This window comes from Callithrix jacchus, chromosome 12 (genome assembly GCF_049354715.1).
Source record: "Callithrix jacchus isolate 240 chromosome 12, calJac240_pri, whole genome shotgun sequence".
NCBI classification, from domain to species: domain Eukaryota; kingdom Metazoa; phylum Chordata; class Mammalia; order Primates; family Cebidae; genus Callithrix; species Callithrix jacchus.
The window spans coordinates 119,116,071-119,132,525 of NC_133513.1; the positions used below are offsets into that span (position 1 = coordinate 119,116,071).

General features: G+C 42.8%; 1 protein-coding gene across 9 annotated transcripts in view; it reads right to left on the reverse strand.

Annotated features, from left to right (window-relative positions):
• UROS (uroporphyrinogen III synthase) overlaps nt 1-16,201 on the reverse strand; it is a 34,741-nt gene extending 18,540 nt beyond the window's left edge. For 2 of the 9 annotated variants that reach the window (XR_013525179.1, XR_013525180.1), the window contains exons 1-9: nt 15,924-16,201; nt 15,466-15,679; nt 10,761-10,849; nt 10,502-10,585; nt 9,341-9,437; nt 6,735-6,809; nt 6,241-6,361; nt 2,603-2,697; nt 1,010-1,084 (exon numbers count right to left, since the gene is read on the reverse strand). Coding sequence is in view for 4 of the 9 variants with exons in the window: in XM_054243462.2 (XP_054099437.1) it covers nt 1,010-1,084; nt 6,735-6,809; nt 9,341-9,437; nt 10,502-10,585; nt 10,761-10,849; nt 15,466-15,664 (619 nt within the window). In the remaining 5 variants the exon portion in view is untranslated. The remainder of the gene's footprint in view (nt 1-1,009; nt 1,085-2,602; nt 2,698-6,240; nt 6,362-6,734; nt 6,810-9,340; nt 9,438-10,501; nt 10,586-10,760; nt 10,850-15,465; nt 15,680-15,923) is intronic. The other 7 variants (XR_008475733.2, XM_054243462.2, XR_013525181.1 and 4 more) reach the window with 5 other exon arrangements.
• Nucleotides 16,202-16,455: the final 254 nt, after the last annotated feature.

Consider the following 16,455-nt stretch of genomic DNA (forward strand, 5'->3'; position numbering starts at 1 on the left):
CTCAGCTGTCAGCAGTTCATCTGACCCCAGCCTTGCAGCTCAGCAGACACTCAAGCAATTCTAGAGAGGGGTCAGAAAACTACAGCCTGAGGTCAAAGCCAAGCCCACTGTTTGTGTATTGTCTATGGCTACTCTTATGCTTCCATTGCAGAGAGTGTTCTGACAGAACATTTGCCTGTGAAGCCTAAAATATCCTTAACAGATGAAGTTTGTGGGCCCCTGATATCTAGGAAGGCCTGGATTTCCTTCTCTTCAGCAATTTAAGGCAAGTTGATTCTACTTTGTGCTTTCATGGGGGTGTATGATCTCACACCTACAGCAGGGAAGAGTCAAATGACAAGGGTGTAAGAGCTTGCAGTTGAAATGGACATGCAGGGAAGAGAGGGGAACGGAGATGCACCTTAGAGGTGGGCCTACCCTACAAGCAGAACTTCAGCTTTCCCATCCCTCTTGCTTCAAGAATTTTTGCCTATGTATCTTCTGAAGCCTAAAATTCCATAATTAATTTAAGACTAAGTCACCATTTAAATATGAATACCCCCAGAACAACTGCCATTTTAAGTCCAGTCCACATGCAGCCCAATCATGAGTCAGCTCTTTACCTAGGAGCAAGCCAGGGGAGGGAATTCAGAGAAGGAAGTACCTCCCGAGAAGGGAAAGGACAGTACTCGGGAAGGGGAGAGCACCCACTCACACCTCCTGCCTCTGCTCTCTTTGGAATCCCTCAAGTGATCTCCCCTCTGGTTTTATCTCCCAAATGTTTTATTTTGTGTTATGTTCAAATCAAGTTCTTTGGTATAGGGAGTAGAAGGAAGTGGGTTAAACCTCATGCAAGTATAAACATACACAAATACAAGTAGGCTACAGACCCAGAGTGAGTTACACGTTGCTCACCAATCAATCTCACCACCAAGAATGCATGGAGGAAATATTCTGTTCCCTAGGTAGTAGTTGTGAGGTCAAACAAAAAATAAATGGGCTTCATTTTGAGTGATCTTTTTCTACTTACTGGAACAAATATATTCTGCAAGCTTTTCTGCATTTCCACAGGTTTCTCCTTCCGTATCCAGGCCAATTTTACTCACTGGAAAAACAGCAAAGAAATGTATTTCTTTACATGGTTATTGAAGTACTTTTGTTCCAGCATTATTTTTTAATGTGCAAATACACAAATATGCACTTTACATATCACACTGAGAATGTCTTTTCTTGAAAGCCCCTAATGGAAGATTGCACTTGATCTTAGCCAAAAGGCCGAGAAGCGATGGAAGATTGCAAGAAGACAAGAAAGCATCAGGCCCTGGTACCTGCACCTCCAGATGTATAGATTGGGTAAGGCATTAACTGGCTTCCCTGAGCCCCATGTAGCTCATCTACAAGGGAGGAGAACACCAACCACATGGAACTGTTTTAAGGATCATGCCAGATAATAAGAGCAAACTGCTTGCCAACTAGGAGGAGCTCAACAAAGGCTGTTTCCTATTTAGCCAGGAAGGAGATGATGACCAAGTTGGGACTTTTTGCAGGAATCTGCCTGACAGAGCCTTCATTTTGTTGGGGAGATGTGGTCAGACCACATTCAGAAATGTGTCATGGCTTGACATGGCCAGAATAAAATGGAAGGAAGGGGAGGAAAGGTTTCATAATAATCTGCTAACAGGGACCCACAACACTACAAATACAGGTCATTTAGGATGAGGGGCTATACCAGCACTTTCATGAGATCTGTATGCTACCAGACCCAGGCTCCCCCTGCACTTCTCTAGACAGCAAACACTTGGCCATTCTGCAAAGGGTGTTGATGAAGGAAGGTCCCAGGAGGCTGGCTCAATCAACACTGCTACCTGCTCACAGGAATGCAGAATGCCTCAAGGAAGGAAGTGCCGTGGGCAGTCCACTTAGGAGTCACACGAGAGGCTAGTTAGTAACAAATGGCAGCTTTATTAAAAACACCAGCAGCTTTTAACTTATGGATCACTGAAACCACGCTGAATCAAAGAAAAAAAATGTCACATATGACTGTAAACCCAGTTCAGGAACGAAGCCCTTGCTTATGCTGCGTTGGCAACCTAGGCTGGAGCAAACAAACAAAACCTGTAAAAACCCCACAGGAACTGAACTGAGACATGAGAACTTAGTAGTGTGCTGATAATCAATATTGACATGAATATGCATTTTTCCCAAGTAATGAAACAATAATAACCATAACCAGAACATTAACTCTCACAGACAGCTTTGCTGATCCCAAGGTGAGCACCTGCTCATTTGATCCTTACACCACAATTCTGTGAGAAAAACAATTCCTACTGTACTTGAGAAAGAAGGAAGCTAGTAAGCAGTAGCCAGCTCTATTCGTGAGGGCAGGGACTGGGGCTACTTGGTCCACCCCACAGCCTACAGAAGGCTCTCAAGAAATGTCTGGTATAAGGTCCCAGTCCCTGAATGTGGCAAGACTGATTCTGCATGAAGTCAGTACAACATTTCAACCAATACTCTGGCTGGGCAAGCCCATCTTAAGGGCATTGCCTAAGTAAAAGCTGACAGTGAAACTTCAAATTGTCTACAACTGTGTTAAATAGACCTGCCAGAGAGTACTTCTTACATTTCAGAGGTTAAGACACTGACTGCCACAAAAGATCCAGTTTCCTGGGCTTCTGTCAACCTCTGGGGTGAAATTTCTTCTGGTTAATGCCTAAGCTGAAAAGGTGCCAATTAGTAAATCTGAAGGTAAAATAAAATCCTTAGTACAGACAAATCAATAAGAAAAAAATGATATTTGAAGACATTAACAAGTGTATGAATAAGATGATTTCGGTGAAGTCTTTCCAGAACTAATGGGAAAACATGGCAATTAACAAATATATATGGCCTTAACATGGTAAAAACATCTGCAGGCATATACAGCGGGGCAGGCTGGCTTTGGGAAAATGCAGTTGTAGATTTAAACAATGGCTGTACCACTTTCAAAGTGTGTGACCTGGCAAATCACACCCTCTCTTTGGCTCAGTTTGAGTTTTTAAATCAGAAAAATGGGCTTACTAACACCTTTCTTAATGAAAAAAAAGAAATTACATACATAAAATGCATAGCAAAGTGCCTGGTATATAACAGAGAGTCAAATATAGTAAATATCCTTGGATGATCATTTCTTCCAACAATGCAAACATGTATCTCATAATAAAAAATTGTTTTACAAATAATTTATTTATTTGCTTTTTTAATCTAATCTTTTTTTCAGACAGGGTCTCGCTCTGTTGCCCAGGCTGGAGTGCAGTGGTGCAATCTTGCCTCACCGCAGCCTCAACTTCCCAGGCTCTAGCAATCCTCCCAACTTAGCCTCCTGAGTTAAAGGAACTATAAGAATGAACAATTAAGTCTGGATAATTTTTGTTATTTTTGGTAGAGAAGAGATCTCACCATGTTGCCCAAGCTGGTAATAAAGAGTCTTTCTGTGCCCAAGTTGTTAATTGCTAAGCTATCTTCTGTGACATCACTGGCCTGGGTTTACAAGGCCAAGCAACAGTGGCTACTAAGTGGTGCCTAGGTCCAACCTTGCAATCAGATGGAAAATTTGGGGCATCTGACCTTTGGGCAGCCAAATGGAAGGCTTTCCTCTGATATGGCTGGCTGAGTTGCCAGGTATCAGCCCACAAGCCAACCATCTCTCCTTCTTCAATACAAATTAGCATGTTATTAAAGTATGCACATATTATCCAACCAAATAATGTTCTCAGGAGATTTTATGTAGTCCAAGTACAGTAAGTCCTTGTTTAATGTCAACAACAGATTCTTGGAAACTGTCACTGCAAGTGAAACAACATACAGCCCGTCCTTGAATAACATCATTTCATTCAACATGTTTTCATTACAACACTGAAGAGGAAAAAAAATTGGTTTCATTATACATCATTTCACTTGAAGTGGCAGTTTCCAAGAAGCTATCAACAATGTTAAGTGAGGACTTACTGTACAATGTTACATAGCATGTATTTTTTTTAATTATTTTTAAATAAATAGAGACAGGGTTTCACCATGTTGTCCAGGCTGATCTTGAACTGAGTTCAAATGATCTGCCTGCCTTAGGCTCCCAAAGTGCTAGGTTTACAGGCATGAGCCACTGCACCCAGCCAGCATGCACTTTTTTTTTGCCATCTATTATTAATCAATAATACCTGTAAAATTAGGCTGGTATAAAGAGTCTTGCAACATTTATAAAGAAATATAGGCATCTTCTCTCACTGGACTTCCATACCGAGATTCCTTGCTATTTGCTGGACCCTTGTTTTCATTTCTACTTCAAGAAAAATGTCTACCTTCTTTTCTCTTTGCTTCAAATGTTCAACTTTCCTAACCTGATCCCCAGGCTCCGGGGAACCAGGGGCAGCTCTTCACCAGAGGGCTCCTGGGCATTGGAAAGTGGCTCCCAATGATCCCTGTGATTCATGCTCCTTCTGCTTGAGTGTGGGTTGGACTTACTTGATTCAAGCACAGAAGAGATGGATGTCACTTCCAAGATTAGGCCATAAAAAGACTGTGGCTTCAGTGGTAGGTGCTCTCTTGCTCTTTTGGATTGCCTTGTGACAGGGGAAGCCAGCTGCCATGTCTCTGGTAGCCCTCTTGAGAGGCCTGTGTGAGTGAGCTGGGAAGCAGATCTTCCGAGGCCTGCTGACAGCTATGTGAATGATTTTGGAAGCAAACCCTTCCCAAGTCAAACTTGACTATGGCCTGGTGACAGATCTCAGCCAAAGGAACCCACTAAGCCATGCCCAGATTCTGGCCCACAGAAACAATGAGATGATAAATGCTTGTTTCTAGCTAGTAAGTTGTGGACTAATTTGTTACACAGCAAAAGATGACAAATACATTGGGCCTGGTCTCCTCCCAGCTGTTGGTGCTCAACTTCTGCTAACTCTGCAGGCTCCTACTGAGACTCTAGATGAACAGAAACCTCAGAGAGTTCAAGCAATGCCTCCTCCCTGTACTCACTCAAAAACAGCTCCTTTGTACATTATTATGTCTGAAAAGGTGAACTCAAATAGAATGTTCAAAGTTAGGTGACTGACTTTCATGTTAAGGAAAAATGTGATTTTCTTTCAAGGAAATTTTTTAAAGTTACGAAATCTCTAATTTCCTCTCTCCTTTGATAATATGTTCCCCCATTTAGAACATGTCCTTTTCCTTCACAACCGAATAAACAGGGACCAGACTGAGTCCAGTGAGTGCCCAACTGAGACCAATGCTGCTCTGCTGCTTGTGTGGCACTTGATATAGTCCACTCTCAGCCACTCTAAGTCTCAAGACATGGATGCTCATCCTTGTATCACCATAGTCTTTTTTCTTCTCAGATGAGAGAATGATGACAGTAAAATGCATAGGGATGCTACTGAAATCAAACTAAAGGGTATGTGATACTCAGAATATCTGCTTATCAGCTAACGTGTGAAAGTTTGGAAAATCTACAGATATACTATATATTTGAAAGTTGAGTTTTTGGTAAGAAATATAGAGAATGAAAGAAATTGTCTATTTTCTTTCCTCTACTCATTCAGAAAACAATGATAAAAGAAAGTTACAAGCAAATCTCTTATTTTTGGGGGAAGGTGTGCAGGAGTGAAGATGGTTTCCTTGGCAACCAAGCCACTGATTTCTTTTCCCCGGCTGATCTGCTGAGCTTGTGGTAAAAGTCATGCTGCTCAGAAGATGTAGGAATAATCTTTTAATTAGCTTAACAACTCCCAACTGTTTCTTCCACAACCTCATTTTGTTCTCTGGAAAATGTGCTTTGTAATTCTTAAACTATTTTCACTCATATTACACATTCCTCTAATATTTTCGAATTCACTGGACAAACTGAACTGTTCTGTAACAATGTTAATGGCTAATTTATGACAATTGCTAAGCATTGTTTTAAGCATTTAAAATGTTTAATGTTAATTTTTAATGATTACTATTTATATTTTATGCTTTAAAAAGAATATATAAACTCAAGACTTCGGAAAAATGTAGAAAATATTAAGAAAACTATAAGAACCAACTATAATATCACTATCTGGATATTTAGGCCTTTAGAAAAGTTATAGTAAAAATAGGCCAGATGCGGTGGCTCACACCTGTAATCCTAGCACTTTGGGAGGCTGAGGCAGGTGGAACATGAGATCAGGAGTTCGAGACCAGCCTGACCAACATGGTGAAACCCCATCTCTACTAATATAAAAATTAGCTGGGGGTAGTGACAGGTACCTGTCATCCCAGCTACTCAGGAGAGAGGCAGAAGAATCACTGGAACCCCAGAGGCAGAGGTTGGAATGAACTGAGATCACACCACCACACTCCAACCTAGGCGATAGAGTTGAGACTCCATCTCAAAAAAGAGAAAAAATATATTATACTAAAAATATAAAATTTGCCATTTTAATCATTTCTTAAATGCATAATTCAGTGGTATTATGTATATTCACAATGGGATTAGTCAGCCAAAGGGTACAAACATTTTAATAAAGCTTTTGAATACAAACTGACCAAGTGGTTCTCAAAAGATGTAAACCATTTTTTAATACCATTTGTAAATGTTTGAATATATTTCTCTCATTGCATTCTTATCATTAGCATCATATAATTAATTTTTGCAAATTTTATAAGCAAAAATAATATTTTTAAACGGAATTAAATTGCTTTTTTAAAAATGAAAAGGCTAAGCCATTTTTTGGTGTTTTATTTTTACCTTGACTCCTTACCCAGAGAAGCAGTAGCATCTCCAACCACATACACTGACTTGGCATTCCATTTTTCTTTCAGAGACCTTTCCCAGACTGTAAAACATGAAATTATATGTGAGTTGTAAATACCAAAGTGGCCATTTGGACCATTGCCCAAGGTTGCTTGTTCACCCTAAGAAACCTGTGAGCAAAGCAAACTATTAATAACCAAATGTAAAGAATAGCATCTCAAACTAAAATTTCATTTTCACATTGTTCATGTTTTATAGGCAATTTTTTAAAAATTGCTTTCATAAATGTTTTAGTATTCCTTGCTTGAAATATTACCTTCTTTCCACAGTTGGTACTAGAATAATTTTAATGGGTACCAGGAAATAAACATAACTTGAAGAATTAATTTGCATAGTGAAATAAAAAATTTAAATCTAGACTTACAAAAAAAAAGACACTAGTCATTAAAAAAAAGCAACTTAAATGTCTAATACATAAATCCAATTGGTTTATTTGGGACATAAATCTGAAAACAGTCAACAAACTGTAATCTCAGAGGAGAGGGTTCTTTTATTCATTACACCATAAAGTAAAGTAAAAACAATAAATTTCAGGTCAATTAACAAACATAATTTGATACAGAATACCATCATTTTATGATCAAACAAAATCTTTAAATATGGATTAAAGAAATACAAAGAGAAATGGATTGTATAAATAAATATAAATAAAGCCACTGGACATTTATTACATTTTTAGAAAACAAGGAAATAATAGTTCTTTCCTTCTAAAATCTGGTCATGAGCGTAACTCTCCCTTAAATTCAATAGCACTATTACTCTACCCTTTACATTAAGGGAAATTCCCTCTGAAAGAGTAACCAAAGATTGAGTTCCAAATACCTGTTTGTGAGAATCAAAATAAGAAAATATATGGGAAAATACATTTTAAACTTTATTATAAAGCACCGAAAGACTTACAGTGACCTTTCTAGGGTTTTCCTCTTTTTCATTATCTTCATCCTCAAAACATACAAAAGGAAAAAATACAATTGCAAAAAAAACTCAGGGCACCACTGGGAAAGAATACACATGCTTCCCCATCTGGAGTGTAATGGCACGATTTCAGCCCATACAACCTCCGCCTCCTAGGTTCAAGTGATTCTCGTGCCTCAGCCTCCTGAGTAGCTGGGATTACAAGCACGTGCCTACATGCCCAGCTAATTTTTTGTATTTTTTGGTAGAGATGGGGTTTCACCATGTTGGCCAGGCTAATCTCGAACTTCTGACCTCAAGTGATCCACCTACCTTGGCCTCCCAAAGTGCGGGGATTACAGGTGTGAGCCACCGTGCCTGGCCAGTTCTGAGTTTCTTAGGTCTTCAGACTTTCTTTTCAACAGGAGGTGAATGTGTGTATGAAATCACCAAGAAGGTAGTATGTTTAGGCTATGATGAAGCCTGGTTAAATGTGGAGGCAGAATAACCAGAACTCACCACTGTCACTCCATGCCCACTCTGTTCCAGGTAATGTCCTGGATGCTTCCCTTTAAGACTTAGACTCTGCAGCTTGAATCCTGAACTTGTGCTTTATGTATTGTGGGGGCCTGGAAAGTTCTTCAGGTTCTTCATCTGTCAAGTGAAAATACTAAGCATATCTATCTCACAGGATAAAGCATTCAGGGCAGTCTTGCACAGAGTGAGCACTCAGCTTGACCTAGCTAATAGTAGAAGTAATAATACCATGATGCAGGTATTATTATGCCCACTTTAAAGACAAGAAGACTGAGGCTCAGAGAGGTAAAGGAACTCATTAAGGTCCAAATGGCTGCATAAACCCAGGCCTAACTCACACCAAAGCCCTTGAATGACCACTGCCTGCTGCCTCCACTGATCAGTGTAACTATGGAGGTGGGTGGCCTGAGTGTGAAGCCTCGCTCTGCACTGACTCGTTCTGTGCTTACTCTCCCAGCCTCAGTTTTCTCAATGGTAACATAAGATCATAGCATTGTGTGCCTCTGGATTGTTATCTGGGGTTAAGTGGGGTAAAGAACGTGAAGTATTCACTACACGGGCATACAACAGGCACTGTGTTCACATACAACAGGGATTCCATAAATGTTAGCTAGGAAGCTGTTCAATTGCATTTATTAAGAAGGTGTTTGCTCAGGCTGAAACCCAGGGTTCTGTTAATGGGCACTGCCATTTCCATACTGTTCTCGTGGTGAGGGAAGGCAGTGGGAAGACAGGTCAAAGAGATGACTGAGTCACTAAGTGCCTGACATCGTGGCACTGACCATTTTCTCATAGTTAAATTTTTTCATCATCTCTCTTTGAGGAAAGTAGAATTGATCTTATTTTCAGAGGAAGAAGCTGCTGCCTGATACATTCTAAGTGAAGATATGAGTGCCCAGGAGGTGAACAGCGAACAGACAGGGCAAGTCCCTCTCAGGGTCATCTTGTCTGGGAGTTTAAGAGGCAGCCCCGTCTCCCGTTTCCCAAGGCAGGGTCTGTAATCTGACACCACTAAGCACTCACTTCCCTTAGAAGTGCAGCTGCTTCTGGAACTTAGTCTCCCCGCAGGAGAAACAAGAGTAAATAACCGTCCAGGGGCATCCACAGTAGACCCACCCTCACCTTCGGTTTTATTGTCTTGATCCAAACACAACTCTGCTGCTTCCACTGCTCTGGGGCTGGTAAAAATGAGTCCCCCATAATCTTCAGGATGAGAAAGCTGCACACCAAAAAGCAATAAAGTCATTTTACACGATGGCTACATTCAACATCTTCCAAGGAGCTGTGACTCAGTATTCCAAATGTTTCACAAGAGTAGTAAGAAAACTAATTCCTTCCACCCACCGCCCAACACTTACTGAGTGCTTGCTATGCCTGGAACTATTTACTCCAGGACTTTTAGGATACACAGGTCAATTCTTTATTCATAGTACTTCCCCCAAGAAGCTCACAGGCTAGGGCAGGGACAGACAAGTACACCACAGGGTGATAAGTGTCACTGCAGCACAGAGGGGAGGTGGGACATAGCCTGGGATTAGAGTGGGGTGCAGGTAGGAGGGAAGCCTTGACCTGACTCTGTAATAAAAGTGGGAATATACAGGGGTGATATCCATGCTGAAGCTCTGATTTTCAAAGAGGCTAACAGTGATATTATCTACCAAACATTTACTCTGAGCAAGGCACTGGGCTGCTGTATACATCTGATTTCCCTGAAGCTGTGAGCACTGGATTTTCACTCTGAAACATTTGGAAGGCTTTACTGGGCTTGTCTCCTGCAATTTTTTATCACTCCTACACTGGAAGCAGAATTGAAGTTGTGGGCAGAAGCCATGGGTTTGAGTCCCAGCCCTGTCTCTTACTTGCTAGAGGTCTTAGCTGAGTTGCCTAATTTGGGACTCCAGTCTCTAAAATGGGAAAATAACACCTACCTGGCCTGCTTGGCAGAGGTGGAGGGTGAGGGGTAGATTAAATGAGAGGATGAGTGAAAGGGTTCTAGACTGCTGAGAGCAATCCTGGAAAATGCAGGTTTGCTGCTCTCACCATGACCTGCTCTCCTGGGCCCCAATCTCTGAGTCTGGGTGGCTTTCTGGAGGGGCTGATAGAGGCTCAGTTAGAGACTCCCAACAGCAGCAACCTCCTGGAGCCAGGTGAGGTTATGCTGCCTTGTTTTAAAGTTTGGGAATAAAATACGGAGACAATAAAACAGTCCTTCTCTGGCTTCGGCTGGCAAGCGTTCTACAGAAATCAAAAACTAACATGGTGCTCAGTCAAGACAGGCCTTACCTTCTCAGAGAAACTGGTAAGAGACAAAAACTCAAATGATAAAACAGGGATCAAAGTGGCTTCAAGTCCATATAATCCCAATTCCTGCAAATGAAAGAATATAGTTCTGGATTGGCTATGGCTGTTTTTAAAATAAGGAAACATTAACCATTTATTCTGCATTAGTTCCTGAGTTTTTGCAGACCCCGCCCCTGCCTGCTCCGGACCCCTTGACTTAGTAGAAAGGACCCTATGGGAAAAGGAGTCTCAGGCCACTTACCCTGATATACGGATCCTGGCCACAGTCGTCTTCCTTAGCATCCTTCAGTAAAAGAACCTTCATTATTGCCTGGCATCCCTTGTAGGGCGCTGTGATAGAGCAAGGAAACAGATCTTAATTAGATCTCAAAGACTCTTCCTAAGCAGTGTCCGATGGGGACAGTACACAAGAAGAAGGCAATAAATTGCTTGTTGAAGAGACCTATCCCTCCTACACGATGACTCAGCACTAATGGGCTTCTTCTTTCTGAAGACCCCTGTCACTGATAAGGCCAAGAAGGAGCATGTTAGCAGTCGATATCACTTGGAAAGACAGATGAAACCCATTAGTGAAAGTCAAGCGTCCTATACCAAACATTTATGGCTCCAAGAAGAGAACTGATGCAAATTTAGGGCTGTATCAACAACAAACAGAGAAATGGATATCTTACATTTTAAGGAGATAAACAGCTTTTCCATTTCAAGATAAATATACTAAGTAGCTCATAAGCACTTTAGGAAATAATTACATTGACTCTTCTACTTATTAAATGTTTTCTAAACATTGTCAAGTATCTTAAGATAGTCTGATAACCTGGAAAACGACTTGTTGACATCAAAGCCTTGTATACTTCATCCTTTTTCTTCCTGTAATTTCATTCCTACGAATACTAAAGCAATACTCATAAAGGTGTCCAAAGATTAACATAAAGATGCTCACACTAGAATTCTTTAGAATTATAAATAAACGGAAACAATGTAAAGATCCAACAATGAGAGAATAGTTAAAGAAATCATGGTACAAATCTATGAAATCATCAAAATATTCACAATTACATGAATTATTAAATCACAAAATGTTAAGAAAAAAGCAAGATTCAGAATTACACAGTATGATTCTATAGATTTTTCATACATATATGAAAGGATATGCACCAAAACATTAATAGCAATTATTTCTGAGTGGTAAATTAGAATGATTATTTTGTTTTACCTCTCTTTCAGTATTATAAAAAAATTTTTTTTACAATGAAAACTATATTCCTCTTGTATTGGGGTGGGGGGAAGGCACATTATAATCATCCCAAGGGCCGGCCAAGTACAGTGGCTCATGCCTGCATCCCAGCACTTTGGAAGGCTGAGGTGGGTATATTGTTTTAGCCCAGCCTGGGCACTATGGTGAGACCCCATCTCTACAAAAACATTAAAAAAATTAGCCAGGTCTAGTGGCATGTGCCATAGTTCCAGCTCCTTGGGAGGATCACTTGAGCCTGGGAGGAGGAGGTTGTGGTGAGCCGTGATCCTACCACTGCAGTCCAGCCTAGGTGAGAGAGTGAGACCCTGTCTCTAAACAAACAAACCAATAAATGCTGCTGAAAAACTGCAGAATAAATCTGCTTGAGATGCATATTATCATTCCATAAATGGCATTAGACCCACCAGTTAGTTACTTAATAAATATTATGCAGTGGCTGCTAAGAATCAACAGACTACAGTGTTTGAAACAGAAATGTGCCAGGCACGGTGACTCACGCCTGTAATCCCAGCACTTTGGGAGGCCGAGGTAGGCAGATCGCCTCGAGGTCAGGAGATCCAGACCATCCTGGCTAACACAGTGGAACCCCATCTCTACCAGAAAAAAAATTAGCCAGGCGTGGTGGCTGAGGCAGGAGAATTGCTGGAACTCAGGAGGTGGAGGTTGCAGTGAGCCGAGATCGAGCTATAACACTCCGGCCTGGGTGACAAAGTAAGACTCCCTCTCAAAAAAAAAAAAAAAAAAAAGACATGTACCAATTCTGGGTGCCATTACTTACAAATTACTACTGAATATATATTTCTGGAGTATTACAATATTTATGGAACATTTTGGGAAAATTGGCTCAAAATTAACTGTTTTGTACCTAAGCACCAAACCTGGTGAACAAATATAATACTTATGAAATCAATTTCTAATATTGGAGCTATCAAGGTGCTAGCTAGAGAGATTGGGAATTCAGGGGAATGGGCAGTATGGTTCCTATCACTTCCCAAAGTTACTCAAAATGTATCTCACACAGAAATTAGGAGACTGCCCTTTTGCAATGGTAACTTCTGTGCCACCTTGACTAGGCTACAGCACTGTTTTTCCAAACACTACTCTAGGTGTTGCTGTGAAGGTATTTTGAAGGTAAGATAAAGTCATCAACTGTCTTTAAGTAAGGGAGACTATCCTAGATAACCTAGGTAGGCCTGATTCATTCAGTCCAAAGCAGACCTCAGGAAGAAATTCCAGCTGTGGACACACCTTCAGCCTGTGGAAATTCCCATCTGCCCTTCCTGCAGGCCTGCCTTCCTTGGCTGGCACTAAGGATTCAGACTTGCCTTGCCAGCACCCACAGGTGCACGGGCCAGTTCCTTGCAATATGTTGCCATATATATATATATGTATCTCACTGGTTCTTGTTCTTTGATTGCACTCTAATACACCTTCTAATTTGGCAGGTCCAGGAATCTCTATATCACTGAAGGGCAGGTAAAACTTGGCATTTTCGGCTAAGACATACATCCTTTTGTGGCACACAAAGAAAGCAATTAGTGTGGGGTTTGAAAAGCAGAAGCATAATGCTTGGAAGCAGGCAATCCTGTGGCCACAGAGCTCTATTCAGCCCCCACCATGTTCCCACCATGGATCTAGCCTCTGAGATACAAATCCCTACATTTTCAAAGAATATTTCTGTAATGCTTTCAAATACCAGAAGCCAACCCTCTCACAAGTGTTTCTATATAGTTCTCAGGCTGTGACGCCAAATCCCAAGCTTGGAATCCTCCTCAGAAATTAGGTCTGCATTATTTATTGGGAATGTGTGTAATAATTTCAGAACTAGCAAGTGCTACGAGGTGATCTGGCAGAGTGACTGGGGTGCTGATAACTAGTTCCATATCCAGGGAGACCTCTGGGGAGCTGACATTTGAGTCATTTTGACATTTGTGATCTGAATGACAATAGCAGTGAGAAGAAAATGTTCAAGGGTCAGAAAGGGGCCTGGGTATCTCCAGGAGAGAAGGTAAGTGTGGCTCAAGTGTAATGGACAAGGTAAGCTATGGATTTCATGAGAAAAGGGACCCCACTGAAAAGTTTAGGATAGGATTGACAGTGATGGGATCCACACTTTAGAAACACCACCGACTTTTGGAGCAGGGAAGGACAGGGACCCCATGGGTCATAGCAGATTAGTCGAAAGTCATCAGTTGCAGTAGGGGTGCTAGCTTTAGCAAAGGCCAGGTCAAGAAGTGACTAGATCAAGGCTTCATTTTGCAGTCATCAGGATTTGCTGATACAATTCTAGGTGAAACCATCTAACTACAGCCTAGTTTGAAATGGTTGGGACCAGGCTGAAAAGAAGCGTTTCTTCTTTGAATCCCACCTGAACTTTTTTTGGTTTGTCTAGTTAAATCCTATCAGTAAATCACACCTTTCTAGAACAGTAACTGTGCTAGGCACTGGCATGCAATATGATCCCTGTATGATTATATTTACAGGAAGGTAAATGGGTACTTTAAAAATCAGTAAAAACATACTCATAATGCAGTAAGTCTTATCAAAGAATATTCAAGATTCACAGCTGGTACATCTTATTGGGACTGGGGGGTGTGGTATAGATTGCCAGTTGCCCCTAAACATTTACTCATCCCTTCTACCCATAGAAACGGGCACCCCTCATTAACTGGGCAATGGTTGCCGAAAATAAAAATGTGTAGTTAGACGTCGTGAGGTGACTAGGTTCTGGCCAACAGGATGCAAGGGGAGGTGATGTGCAAAACTTATGAGTTCTGTACTTAGAAGGAAATGCTGGTCCCAACCCCTCCCCTGCCCTCCCCCTTTCTGCCTGGAATGTGGATGGGGTGGCCAGACCCTTCATACTTGTAGAGAACAACCTAGGGATGATGGAACAAGACAGGAGCACGGACCCCTTTGTATTGTATTAGTCAGAGTTCTTCAGAGAAACAGAACCAATGGCACATATTTATATCCAGAAAGGGAGTTGTTGTAAGGTGCTGGGGCTCATGCAGTTATGGAGGCTGAGAAGTCCCATATCTGCTGTCGGCAAGATAGAGACTTGTAAGCAGGAAGGCTGGTGGTGTAGCTTGAAGGCCTGAGAGCCAAGGGTGTAGATCTTACTCCTAGAAAGCGGCCGGCTTCTCTAATGATTTTCTTTCCATGTACTCTTTTTTTTTTTAAAAAAAAACAGAAGGCAGACTGGTAGCCTGTGGGATAAAGCTGAGGTTGATATGGTTTTTTATTTGGTATAGGTTCTTAAATAATCAGGGTGTTTCTCGTAAAGAGCCAGAACCCTCCTCTTCTTTTGCAATGGAAAGACCTGGCCGCACAGGGGATGGCAGCGGAGACTCACGCACTCTGCAGCTGCCCGCGGTCCCTTCCACTTTTCTCTCAAAATTGGCTCGGGTCTTCAACCTAGACTACCCCCACTGGACCCGAAGTTGTTGTTGTTGTTTTTTTTTTTTTGAGATGACATCAGTCTGGAGTGTGGAGTGCGTGACTCGATCTCCGCTCACTGCAAACTTCGTCTCCTGGGTTCAAGAGATTCTCCTGCCGCAGCTTCTTCAGTAGCTGGGACTACTGGCGCCTGCTACCACACCTGGCTACTTTTTATATTTTTAGTAGAGACGGGGTTTCACCATGTTGGGCAGGCTGGTCTCAAACTCCTGACTTCAAGTGATCCACCCACCTCGGTCTCCCAAAGTGCTGGGGATTACAGGTGTGAGCCACCGCGCCCGGCTAATTTTTGTATTTTTAGTACAGACCAGGTTTCGCCATGTTGGCCAGGCTGGTCTCGAACTCCTGACCTCCGGTGATCCAGCCGCCTCGACCTCCCGAAGTGCTGGGATTACAGGTGTGAGCCACCGCGCCCGGCCCCCGCGAAGCATTTTTAATTGCAGTCCCTGGTTTTAAAAAAAAAACTTTAGATCAAGAAACGCGCTCCAGAAGTTTGGCGAGGGTAGGCTGGGCAGGCGCCTTCCGTCACCGGCGCAGCCGTAGGAGCCACAGACCTCCTGCCTGGGCAGGGCCAGGCCCGCGGCGGCCTCCCGGCCTTGGCCCCGCGAAGTCACACACCGCCCTGGGCCGGGGCCCTGCACGCCCGCGGGCCTTGGCCTCTGCACTGGTACCGCGGGCGGCGACACCTACCTCGAGGGGCTGGCGAGGCCTTAATGGGCTAAAAGACTGGACCGTGCCCAGCACCGGGCTTAGGACACCGCAGGCGCCCAGTCGGGGGTCGGTGTCGCGCAGTCCCAGCGAAGAGGCTGCTGACGCTGCAGGAGCAATGACAAGAGGGTGGGCAGCCTCCTCCCCAGGCAGCCTCAGGGCTGCGGCAGCGACCCGGGCCGGGTCCTAGGACCCCGGCACCTTAGCCTAGGGTCGCTGTGTGGCCGCGCGCACCGCTGGGTGCTCGCGCATGCGCCTCTAAATCCAGGCCGCGGAATGAGGCCTAAGGCTAGATGGGTTAAACCACTAAGCGAAGGGGAGGGGAAGCCTTGGGAGGAGTGAGAGAGGGTGGAGGGAGGAAGGAAAAAGCAAGCTAGGACCGCAAGCTGGACCTGACTGTAAGGGATCATGGCTGCAGAATCCAGCAGGGGCATTGGGGTTGGCGTGTACCCATCGCTGAGCTTCTTCGTAATCCCTCCCCCGCTTGGCTACTATGGGCTGGTCTGTAAGGTCG